The following is a 12,733-nucleotide window of genomic DNA, read 5'->3' as shown; positions in this document are numbered from 1 at the left end:
AAAATACACATTGATTTTCTGCACAGATACCTTGGTTTCATTGCAAATGACAGACCATCCAAAACCAAAATATTTACAATAATGGAGAGGGCAAAGCTTCTGGGATTACTAGATTTCAGAATAATTGGCAAAGCAGGTTCTAGAAGATCTCCATCAATCACTCACCCAACTAAAAAAAGCTCATCACAATCTATTAGGCAATCTCCTTCCAAAACTGTAGGATTGCATGTTCCACCAAATTCTAACATTTACTCATCACCGATTACATAAAACCCAAGGATTATTCCATTCCTGTTCTCGCAGATCCTTCGAGTAACATCAATACCACCATTTAGCACTTCGGGTACATATTCTCAGTGCTCGAGATGAAAAAAGAACACACAAACCGAATCTGTTATAGCTGAATCCTCCTGACAGGCTGCTGAAGATGGTTCTCCTCAGGATATGCCACAGATGATTCTCCTTCTGATCATAACTGCTCCCAACTCGAGGAGCAAGATTACTGATTTAAATCAGTTTTTTTCACAAATTATGTATTGTACAGCTTCTGTGTAGACGAGACTTAAAAGCACAGGATGGGGAGGGTAGGTATGAACAGTTTCTGCCCTCACAGTCTGGTGGGACACAAGAGGACAAGGGCTAACTAAATCCCCTCCCTTTGCCAAGAACTCCTGAACACTCATCACCAGGTATCCGTACAGCATTCAGGTTTATGTTTTCTAAATCACCGCAACTATCTTATTTAAAAGGTCATGAAATCAGGTTTAAAAATCAGAAGTGGGCAGGAACAATTATCCATCTCACAAAGTGGACAAAAAGGGGGGTTTAAGTTCAACCTGTCAGAAGCACGACTCCTGCTTGGACTGGCCAAAAGCCAACTGAAACGAGTTCTGCTTTACTGCCATCCACCAGAGCGTTTCCAAGCCACGGGGCCAGGCCATTTGCACGCTAAAGGATCGCAGTTTCAATGAAGTTTGACAGGCTTTGTGTTAAACAACGTCCAGCAATACCTAGGGATAACTCCCAAAACAGCCTTTCTCACTTTAAAGAGCAGATTAAAACCAAAATATTTAAGCAGCGGTCTTCTCTAGGCTACTTGTAAAGTAGCCTGATGAAGAAGTGAAAAATAGCTGATCTAATTTCGTATAAAAAGTACTCAGATTCAAACAACTGCACGCAATTTAAAACTGTAACAACTTTCACAGCCTCATTTTTTTTTTCAACCCTGAAACATGGAAATATTTGAAGAAAAAAAACTTCCATCGTGTAATTGCTCTGAGCTGGAGAGAACTATCTGTACCATCTCCTGACAAACACTACCAAAACCGTCTAAAATTAACAGTTACTGCAAAGTTTAATTTTGTCTCATCCACTTCACAGCATAACTGAGCAACAAAACTCAGCCCCGGCCCTGTTTATGTGCAACTTTCCCGTTCCTCGAAGGAAAGCTTGGTGTGTTCGCAGGCCTGATAAAGCGACCGGTTATATTTAAACACGGCTTTTAAAGGCGGATTCGAATTCATCTTAAATGCTAATATTGAAATCTGAGCATTCAAAATACAGCAGACCAGCTAAAGGCCACTGCTATCGCTTAGGTGGTATTTAGAGACTAGAGATTGGTGTTATCTAGATGAGATAAAGACTTGGGACCTGAAAAAGCAAAAAATAAGGTCGTGCTTTCGCAGCTTCACCTACCAAAAGCCACCTCCTCGCCATCAGGCTGGAAGCTACCACACAGAAGGAAACTGCTGCAGTGAATTTAAAATCAGCTACGCCAGCTAGTAAATGAAGGTCAAGGTCCAGCTACAGCATGTGGTTGGAGTGAAAGAGACGCACCCGGAGCAGGAGGTGAAACACCAAAACCCCAGAGACAGCCCCCAGGGCCCACGCAGCACCCATGGGTGCTCGGCAGCAGCGACGTCCCCTCGGCAGCCCGCAGGGGTGGCCCAGAACAAGCCCTGTGAAATGCAACAGGGACAAAGGCAAAGAGCAGGGCCCGGGGACACAGCACCCCCAGAAAGAAAGCTGCAGGTTCGGTGGACGAGGCGCTGCTTTGAGCGGGATGCTGGATACAGAAGTCATACCATAAATGCTTTGGCCACCTTTTTTCCCCCCTTTTCTATTTCTAAAAAGGACGGAGGTACCCATCGAACTTACAACTCCACCTGGCACAAGGAACCACGCAGCTGCAGGTTAAAAGAAACTCCTTCCTGGTGAAAGGGCAACACTACACCGAGCGCACGCCACTTTGCAATGGAAAACAGAGCATTAGAGCCAGAGAAAAGCAACCGAATTCTGAGCAAAGATTCTGACTCATTTAAATAAAATTAGACATTTTCTGAAAACAAAACCTTTCACTGAAACTGGGTGTCTTAAGTCACTTCTCAGGTATCAGCCTCTGAGTGCATCCGAGTTAAACATTAACCCAGCAGAACGCAACTCACCTGCTGTCAGCATGCTGGGGACAGTGGAATTTTCCCAGCTGGGGGAGCCTCACTTGGGCACACAGCAGCACGAGATTACAGAGCGATACCTGGCTCCTCTAAGTGCAAAATGCAATGCTTGTTTTCAGCCGAACTGCTGACCAGCTCAAAGCTAGGGAAATGAAATAATTTAAGAAATATTCTGTTTAATTTCACCCAAGACCTAGCATCCTTAAAGCACTGAGTCTTCCCAACCATCCTGCCCTTCAGTCAGCTGAATTCACTAACTAGAGGCAACATTTCCCTGGTGTAATGAAACACTAATAAAAGCAAAAAGCATCCTGGTGTATTTTGGAGCTTCTTACACGCCCATCACCATTATGAGTGTGCAGGGGGTTCCTTTTACAATTATAGCATTTCCAATTGAATTACCACCTAAGTCCAGCTTTGTACAAATCCTTAAAAAATCAAAATGATACCTTAACAAAATCACCAGTGATAGGAGGGGAAATGGCCTCAAGTCACACCAGGGGAGGTTCAGGTTGGATATTAGGAGAAATTTCTTTACTGAAGGGGTTGTGCAGTGACAAAATGGGTTGCCCAGGGAATGGGTTGAGGCACCAGCCCTGGAGGTCTTCAAGAAACATGTAGGTGTAGAATTTATTAGCGTGGTTTAGTGGTGGGCTTGGTCAAAGGTTAAAGATTGGACTAGGTGATCCCAGAGGTCTTTTCCAGCCTGGATGATTCTACGATTCTGCAGAAATACGGAAGGTGATGCAGCTACTTCCATTACTTCAAGGACATGTGGCCTTCTTTCCAACTAAAGGTACTCAGCATGGCATGCAGGCCAAGTCAGTGAAGTTTAACAGTTCCTAGCAAACCACCCCTGTGAATAACTCAAGAATAACACTGAAATTAGTGCTGCACTGTGAAGTCCCCAAGTCTTTAGGTTACACAGCTGTCACTCACACCTTGGCTGGCATCAATACTCCCTGAAGTACATCCCTTGCTCATTTGCTCCCTAACAGAGCTTCTACCTGAAAGCACCAGCAGCCCGCTGCACTGCAAGGGCCATCACAGAGAGAGCTGCAGAGTTAAAGGCTGCCACCCTGCTCATCCTTCCTTCACCATGAGGCTAGAAATGGGATTTGGTAGAACTGTGGAACGGAATTTAAGAAAAAGAGCAAAAACAGAATGTGCATTCTTCCACAAAACTAACATAACCCAGCTTTTTTTGACAGCCCCCAAGGAGAGGTGGGCACGAAGATGTTCCTCACACCTCCAGCACCCAGCCCCAGCAGATCCCACCCTAATAACAATACCGGGGCTACTTCAAACTGCTCCTGGCCACAGCAAGAGGCAGCCTTCCCACAGCTGCTTCTTGCATTTCCACGTGTTTTTCAAATACCTCTAACCACATAACCAAAGATTTATGCCTCCAGTTAGCGAGCGAATTGCCTTTTTTTCCTAGCCAGACTCCTTGCTTCCAGTTCCTACTGGCAATTCAGAAGAAATCCACGAATGCTGACCTTCCTCATGCAGAGCTACTTTATCAGGGAAGCATTAAGGAACGGTGCCTTGGCAGTAATCACTGCAGCAGATAAACCCTTCTCCTCTGCTCCTTCCACGAACGATTCAAGTATTTGGTGCATCTAACATACGTTTGGGAGTCCTAGCCACAAAGACATGACTGTAAACAGTATGGCAGTAAATATTCATCCTCTGTGGGATTACGCCTAAATATGCTCTGCTGCTTGGCGCTGTAGCTGCAAACTGTTTCTAAGAAAAAACACCACCACCACCCAGACACTGTAGGGGAGAGAAGAGAAGAGATGCCACATAAAGTCACTGGCATCCAGTAACACTTCAATTTCCATATGGAAATAACAGGAAATAAGATGTGCTGAATTTTAAGCACCAAGGCAACAAAAACACATTAAGATTTCATCACACAAGAACTTGGCTGTAAAATTTGCAATTTTCCTGATCTTTTTTAAAGAGTTCTCATTTTCAGGAACATCAGATAGCTAACAGACCATGGATTCCACCAACCAGCTAAAGCAGGCATTTGCATTAATCTGCTTTCTGTTAATTAAGTGGTAGAAATGCATCCCCCTTCACCAAGGAATCTTTCCTGCAACCGAGTTCCTTGTCAACCTCTATCTTTTTACAGCCCGCCTTGTAACAATTACTCTCTAGATAATTCCCAAGGATAAATATCACGGACTTGCTAAGTCTCTGAATCACAGGTCTCCAAACGACGTGCTTTTACATATTGTATCCATCTCATTTGTCTGTGCTGTAACAAAAACGTTACTACCATCTCTTAGGATATCTAGGGACTATACAAACTTGGCATGACAACTTGAAAGAGAACTGAATTCCAATTGCAAGGAGAAATAAGCTATGGGAGTTGGAAGCCAGGCACCATCAAAACCAGCAGCGTAAGAGGTAAAGGCTGGAAGAGAAGGTAAAATCATTGAGAATAAAAAATAGTGGAGTTGCTGTTATTTTCCCCTACCTTAAACTAAAGCTCAGGATACGATAAAAATGAACTGTTATAGTTAAACAGGAAAAAAAAAGTTATTTTTCTATCCTTGCTTACAATCTGAATTTGTCAATCTAAGGGCTTTTGCCCCTAAATTGCAGCAAGATAAGGAAAAAAGTCATTCAAATACTATCCATTAAAATCAGCTGAGAACTATTACAATAATTACTTTCTTGCACCCCTATTTAAGATGAAGCAGCCTTTCCCTCACACATAAACCTCTCCCCCTCCCCTCACATTTACACAGCACCTAGCTTTAAATAAGCATTAGCTTATTTATTTACGTTTCTATGAACACAAGATTTGTATCTGAAGGATAAACGTGTCAATAAAACCAAGACAGCAGCGTCTCTCTTGAGCCATTTGCCAAGCGGAGTTCTACCAGAACCATGTTTATATGCTCCAAGACAGCACTAACACCATCACACGGATTTCTCATAACCTGGAAGTGTTTGCAAGGGTTTGTAAATTGTGAAGCACTGGCAGATTATACAGAATTGTTTATAGATCATAATTCTGTTACTCAAGGTCTAATATCAAGCTGGAGCCCCAACACCTTTTGAACAGTGTTACGTTCACATCCACGTACACGGATCCACGCCTGGAAACAGCATCAAGCAGACCTAAGTCCTGCTCTGAACAGGAGCATCAAACTGTTGTTGTTGGGAACACCCCGCACTTGATACAAAAATAAAGCACGCTCTGATTAAAAAAAAAAAAAAAAAAAAAAAAGGCATCTTGAGCAGGACTTTGTTTTACGAGTTGTACTAAGTCTGAAGTGTTTTATTGCCCTGCCTTGCAATCAGGTTAGAGTCCAACTGCACTCACGCACGGCTTGCAGAGAACCTACCAGCAGGGACAACGCCACAAGCACTACTGCTAACCTTTGGGCAGGATTTTCAAGTGCTGCGAAGTTCACAATGAAATGACTGTCAAAAAAACATTACAATAGTAAAATTCAGCAAAGGAAGGCTCAGCTCCTACCCCTCAATTCCTCCCGAGTACCTGAGCACTCAGCTTCCGAGCCTGTCGCAATATCTCCGGCTCCAGTAGTGCTATCTAGATGTTTGAGGAAAGGAGTAATTTCCCCTAGTAACAGCTGGTGTGAGGCAGGAAGAATAAAAGGAAAATCAAAGAATAAAATGTTCCCCATGCAGTGAAAATACTACTTAAGCTACAAAGGTAGCTCTGATTTGTCATTTCCTCTAGAAAAATTGCTCAAGGCCCTCTGAGAGGCTCAAGGCTGACCTGGTGTTGGGGGGACAGGAGCAGGATGTTTCTGAAGCGCTTCCTTCAGCACGAACCAAGCTTACAAGAGTTGTAACAAACTGCAGTCTGGTTCCCTGGAGGAGACTTCAAGTGGGTGAACTGCTCCGCTGACAGCCCCCCAGACAGAGGAAACGAGGTTTGGGAGATACAAAGAGCAACAAAGAACCGTGAGGAATTCACAAGCGGAGCACCCACAACAGCAGACCTGGGTTAAGGACAACCCCCTGCTTCCACCTCACCCAGCACGTTCAATACACAGGCTGTACGGTCCGAAACAGCAGAGAAAGCTGCTGAGGCACACATACAGCCCTCTATTTCCAAAGTTCATAATGAACAGCTCAGTGATCACGAAGGATAGGACACGGCAGCATGCTTCCTCGGGGTGGGGAGAGCTCAGGCAGCATGCGAAGGGCAGCGTTCCTCGACGAACACACCATTTTATTTACTGGTTTTCTTTCCAGCTCACCTACAGCCTTGCCTCAGCAGAGGCACAGGAAGCACATTCAGCTGTTTGAGAATATTTGATTAGTTCAGAGTTGCTTTTCTACAGTCAAAAATATATAGAGATATGAAAAGTATATGAGGGGATGCACAGGGAACCGGTGCACAGGGGCACTTTGTTTACTCACTGCACGTTCATCTGGCTCCCTTCAGTTAGCACAAAGAGGTGCAACCCTACGGCCACGCTTACAGCATGTGTAGGTACCTGGATGAAGCCTAGGAAGGTAATGCAGGTGCTCTTTAGCAGTATTTCCACTTTCTGACTGTGCTATTTAAAACTTTCTCAGCAATGATTATCAGATGTAATTCCCTGGGCATTCCTATACATCTGAAATCCATTCACAGTGTTTCATGTAAGAGTTCATAGCTAATAAAATAAAATGCCTTCAAACCGAAGCCCACTTCCACGCCCACCACCTAGAACAAGCCCGTTCTCACCCAGTTAAAGAGCAGAGGTATTCAGGGGCTGGGGAAACAACCGCAGAAGATAGCTGCAGCAAACAGGTCAGGGCAGAAGCCGGGCCCCAAGCACCCAACACACACACAGCAAAGCAGCTGGAGGAGGAACCAGATCCCTGCACACCTGAACTCCTGCAGTTCTTCCACCCCAGCCAACACTCTCACATAAGCAATTTGAGATTTTTGTCCCCAGGAAACTTATTTTTCCGATCATGATGTTAGATTTTGAACCCAAGCGAGTCCCAGTGGGCAGAAGAAGCACTACTCCAAGTGCCCGTACTTCACGTTCAAAGCTTACATAATCCCACGATTGTGATCGGAACAACAACAGCTCCCTGGGATTTATTCATGTTTACACCTACACCAGGACTGCAGAAACCAACATTCTGAGTAGAGTAGAAAGCAGTTTAATGATTATTAAATACTGGAATACTTCATGTGTAACACTGGAGCAAACACCAAAACAATGTCACTAATAAGAGGATCGCAGCTTGAGTTGCAGCCAGTTCCTTGGTCATTTAGCAACGATTTCTATCTTCACAGGCAAGAGAAACAATCACTTTGTCTTACCAAGACCAACACGAGCAAGAAATCCTAAAGAAAAGCCAGGCTTTGTTGCTTAACAGCTCTTTTTAATACAGCAATGTCAACAAGATCGCTATTCTATGCTCTAGGCAAAAGGATCTTAATAGAAGGATGTGGAAGGGAGAGAGACGTGAAGAACAGATGGCACCAAGCCTTTCAGAAACTGTCACTGAGGCAAAGAAAAGTTTCCCTGCAGAGGATATTCCTGATTTAAGAGGAATGTTATTTGAGTTACTTAAGAAGAAGGTAAAGGGAAACATGAAAGATGTCTTCTAGGGCTGGACAAAACTGTCAGGAATCATGTTTTGTTCCACAAAAGCAATGAATGGTGTGCCCTGACCAAAAAAAAGAGCTGTGTCCTTAACCTGTTCTGCAATTTCTCTGGTTAAAACAGAAAGGATCTGGGGGGGTTATTTCTGGCAGCGATCGCCATTTCGCAGCACATTTAAGCCCACACGGAATTGATCAATAACACTACAGACAGAAGACTAGACTATCCATTTACTAACCACAGGAAAATGTACTGTTCAGCAGAATCCTGTACATTACAACGCTGAAATTTTAAAAGCCATCGTTACACAGATCTCATTGCTCCCCGAGACCAGTTACATCCAAAACCTGAGTACTTGTCTGGCAGCTTTCGGGCTGCTCAACAAGTACACCTTCCAACCAAGAAAGCCAAAAAAAGTGTAAACACACAGAGTTCGAAATGTAAGCAAAAAGTAGCAGGTTTGCCATCTAAACAAATATTAAGGCTGATACACTGCTCACAGGAGGTTTTTTGTGAAACTGATGAGCTCTGAGTAGAAATACACCAGCGGTCCCTCCAACCACTGGTTGCTACCAGGATTTTCCTCCTAAAGAAGCGTGCGGGGAGCTCTCACCCCACGCTTGGTGGCTACCAGGCAGCATCTGAAACCCAACTTTCACACCCGAAAGTAGTGAAATATTGAACAGCGAGACGAAAGTGTTACAAATCACTGCTTTGAAACTGAAAGCGTGCCTTTTCAGCCTCTTTCTCTGCACGCACCTATACGTGCGCACACCCCCTGCTAGCATTAGCTCATCCTTGCTGGTATCACAACAGTGGCTATCCTAAATTAACGAAGCATTAATGAAGGTGGCCATCCACCACTGAACGCTCCAGAACACGAGCTCTAAATGAAGGTATTTCAGCTTGGTTATCCTCATTTTGGAGAAAAGAAGATGAAACTAATAATTGCATCGCCAGGTTACCAGATGTGACACTAGGTGGTTATGTCTCCACGTTTGCTGCTGACGATTCCTCTGCAATCCAAGCGCTGCACACATCTGAAGTGTGCTCGTTAGACATTTTTAAGAACCACCACGAGAACAGCTGCTGCCTTCACGGTCACCGCCATCCCCAAACATTTGCCTTTCGGAAGAAGTGATTTCTCCCGACGCATCCTAACCAAGAAAATCACCTCCAGCTCTCCAGTGCTGACCCCAAAGCCTTAAATTTAAAGCGACAAAAACAACTTTCACTTACCTGAAGAACAAGAGATAAGAAAAACAGCAAACGCCAACTTAGTAGCAGCTCCCATTTTCCAATGCTGTTAAAACATTTAAGTGACTTTAAGTATCCAGTTTCCTGGGTCCAGCAAGCTGGAAAATCCCCCTTCTCGCCGAACAGTTGTAAAGCAATCTACAGCAACATCTCTAAAGAGGGTAATGTTCACGAAACAGTAAAATCAGGTTTATGCAGAGACTGCCGATCTCCCTCCGGCTCTTTCTAGCGAGAATCCAGGTTCAGGGCTGGATATATTTGGAACCGTGTTTCAAAACACACGTGTCATTTGGCTTCTGTACAAACAGTGGCAAAATTTAATTCATAAAAGTATGTTACGAATCCACTAAGAAAAAGAAGTCAGCGATTAAGCCGCCGGACACGACGAAGTCTCTGAAGAGGCTCCAACTCTGTTCCGCATCAAGCTCCGTGAAGCATCCCCGGTGGGTGCCGAGCGCCGGGAGTCGTACCGAGACCAGCAGCCGGGTCGGGGCTTTCGTCCTGGCTCCCCGTTACGCAACGTGTAGTGTTTGGGAGAAGAAGAGCAGCTCCATTTCGCCTTCCAACGTCCAAAGCCTCCAAGGAAGAGCTGGGTCGGGAGTCCTGCGGGAGGAGGCCGGCGGCCGCACGTGGGCCAGGCTGGGCTTGGGTGGCAGTGGTGCTGAGGGTGCTGGGGGTGCCAAGGAGCAGCAGCACCAGGGCTTGGGGTGGCACCAGCTGAGGGGCAGCAGCAGGGCTGGGGCTGGCTCCAGCCCTGACACCGGCTCCCCACAGCTCAGCCCGAGCTCATCGCCCCCCCTCCGGGCCGGCCTTCAGCCCGGGGCTGAGGAATTGGGGATTTTTTTTCCTAAGACACCTCCATCCCCTCCTCCCCCTCTGGAGGGGGGGGGTCTGTATTTGGTATTTAAACGAGGAGAAAGGGAAAAAAAAAAAAAAAAAAAAAAAAAACAGAATTAAATTAAAAACACGCCGCGAAAAGCAGGCAGCGCCCGGCCGCCGGGGAGGAGGGCGGCGAGTCCCGGGGAAGCTCCTGGGGGAGGAAAGGGGCTGAGGGGGGGGCACAGGGGGCTGGGGCAGCCCTGTCCCGCTGTCCTGGCCCCCTCTGTCCGTCTGTCCGTGCCCTGTCCCCCTGTCCCTGCCGCCCGCCGACCCCTCACGGCCGCCTCTCCTCCTCCTCCTCCTCCTCCTCCCCTCGCCCTACCACAACGGCGGCTGTGTCCGGTCAGGATTGTGTGAGGAAAAAAAAAAATAATTAAAAAAAATAATTAAAAATTATTAAAAAAAAAAAAAAGGGGGGGAGAAAAGAGCTCAGCGGGGAGGCGCGGAGCAGCGGGGAGGGCTCCCCTGGGCCCTGCCCTAGCCCTGGCCCCGGCCCCGGCCCGCTCCCGGCCGCGTCCCCCTCAGCTCCCGGGCGGCGGCGGCGCGGCGGAGCCCAACTCTGGCGGCCCAGCAGCGCGGCTCGGGGCTGGCTGAGGAGCGAGAAGAGGAGGAGAAGGAGAAGGGAAAAAAAAAAAGGCCGAGCCCGGGGGCTCCCTGCGGGCGGCCTCTAGAGCCTGCCGAGGGCGGGCGGCAGCTCGGGGCAGCCCTCGGAGCGCTGCTGCTGCTGCTGCCGCCGCTCCCCTGTGGCTCTCTCATAGCGACCCATTCACCGCGCGGCGTGCGGAGCCGGCCCAAGATGGCGGCGCGCGGCCGATTGTTTTTGTTCCCTCTCCTCCTCCCCCCCCCCCTTCCCCTCCCAGCCCCCCGCCGCGCCGGGCCCCTCGCGCGAGGCCGGCCCCGCGCGCGCCGCCGAGGATTGACAGCTCGCTGAGCCACTCGTAGGGCGTCCAGCTCGCCCGCCCAACCCCGCCCACCCAACCGCGCTCCTCCCCCTGCTCTTCGCCCCGCCCCTACCTGCGCGCCTGCGCGCGGACGCGCCCCGCCTCAGGGAGCGGCCGCGGGGCGCCGCCCGCCTCCCTCAGCGCCCCTCAGCGCTCGCCGTGGGGTGGGCGCTCTGGGGCGCTCCTCGGGGCTGCCGCCGCCAGGTGTGAGGGCAGGGCACCGAAGGCACCTGCTGCTTGTGCCCCGGTTGTGCCCCGGTTGTGTATGTTCACAAAATCATGGTGTGAGCGCACAGCACGCCTCATGGCGCTTGTGTGAGGTGTGAGCACACAACAGCCCACAGCACCTGTGTTTGGTGTACCTACACACTGTATCCCAAAGCACCTGTGTGTTAGGTGTACCTACACACCATATTTCACAGCATTTGCATGTTAGGTGTACCTACACACCACTAATGCACTTGCATTAGGTGTACCCACACACCGTATCTAACAACATTTGTGTTAGGTGTACCTACACACCATATCCCACAGCATTTGTTTGTTAGGTGTACCTACACACCATACCTCACAGCATTTGCGTTAGGTGTACTCACACACCATGGCTAACAACATGTGTGTTAGGTGTACCTACACACCATATTTCACAGCACCTGTGTGTTAGGTGTACCTACACACCATACCTTACAGCATTTGTGTGTTTGAGATGCTCTCCCCACAGAACTAGCTGCGTCCTGCTGCTGGCAGCTTGCTCGGCCTCCCCCCACATCGCAGTAACTTCTGTTTCCTATCATTGTGTGATGAGAGAACAAGAAGAGTGAATAAATCCCACTTTTCTCACCTTTGGGGGAAGATGTGTGTATATTGGTGCCGCTCCAGCTAAAACACTCTCTCAGTATTACCCCTAAGGACAGCAGTTCTGTGAAAATCCTTACTTTCTTTTTCCCCCAAATTTTTAAATGGATACCATAAAATATGTTGCCTGTTTCTGAGTGAAAAGGAATACATGTTACGTTTAGATCTGTTGAACAACGTGTGAAAGCATAAGGGCCTCATAAACACCTGTGCTGGTCAAAGCAAGAAGTACCAAGCCCCCCAAAAGCTGGTACATTGTTCAATAACCTTAGACGTGTACCAAATCGCTTCAGATGCCTTCCTTTTCAGACTGATGGCATGGCCTAAAGTTTTTGGTGATACTACGTGGCACTAAATTGGAAGGCATGTTTTTCACATACGTGAATTTGCAACCAAGTCAAGGCTGAGCAGCACCGCCGAGCTGTGTGAGCTACGCTGATCCGCAGATCAGCAGAGGTGTTTGGTAATTAGACCTGGTGAGCCACCATTAGCACCTGGATTCAGAGATGGAGAGATGTAGATACTTCGGTCTGTTCATATTGAGGTACCTACTGGGGTTCCTGACCAGGATTTGGGCATCCTCGGTGTTTCTCTGCCGTGTTCAAACGCCTACTGACACAAAGCTCATCCATCAGTGACGTTTTTGCTTTCAAACATCCAAAAAGTTAAACAAGATGCATGGGGCTGTGCACATCTAGAAGCATCAAGACATGTGGCAACGCTTTTTATGCCATCTTTTATCCAG

General features: G+C 47.5%; 1 protein-coding gene across 1 annotated transcript in view; it reads right to left on the bottom strand.

Annotated features, from left to right (window-relative positions):
* Positions 1–10,993, bottom strand: part of ACVR2A (activin A receptor type 2A) — a 54,362-nt gene extending 43,369 nt beyond the window's left edge. Inside the window, exon 1 of the mRNA XM_084524085.1 lies at positions 9,296–10,993. Coding sequence (XP_084380211.1) covers positions 9,296–9,350 — 55 coding nt within the window. The 5' untranslated portion in view covers positions 9,351–10,993. The remainder of the gene's footprint in view (positions 1–9,295) is intronic.
* Between the last annotated feature and the right edge of the window lie 1,740 nt (positions 10,994–12,733).

Source organism: Aythya ferina (genome assembly GCF_964211825.1).
Source record: "Aythya ferina genome assembly, chromosome: 6".
Lineage (NCBI taxonomy): Eukaryota > Metazoa > Chordata > Aves > Anseriformes > Anatidae > Aythya > Aythya ferina.
This window is presented reverse-complemented; position numbering and strand designations above follow the sequence as displayed.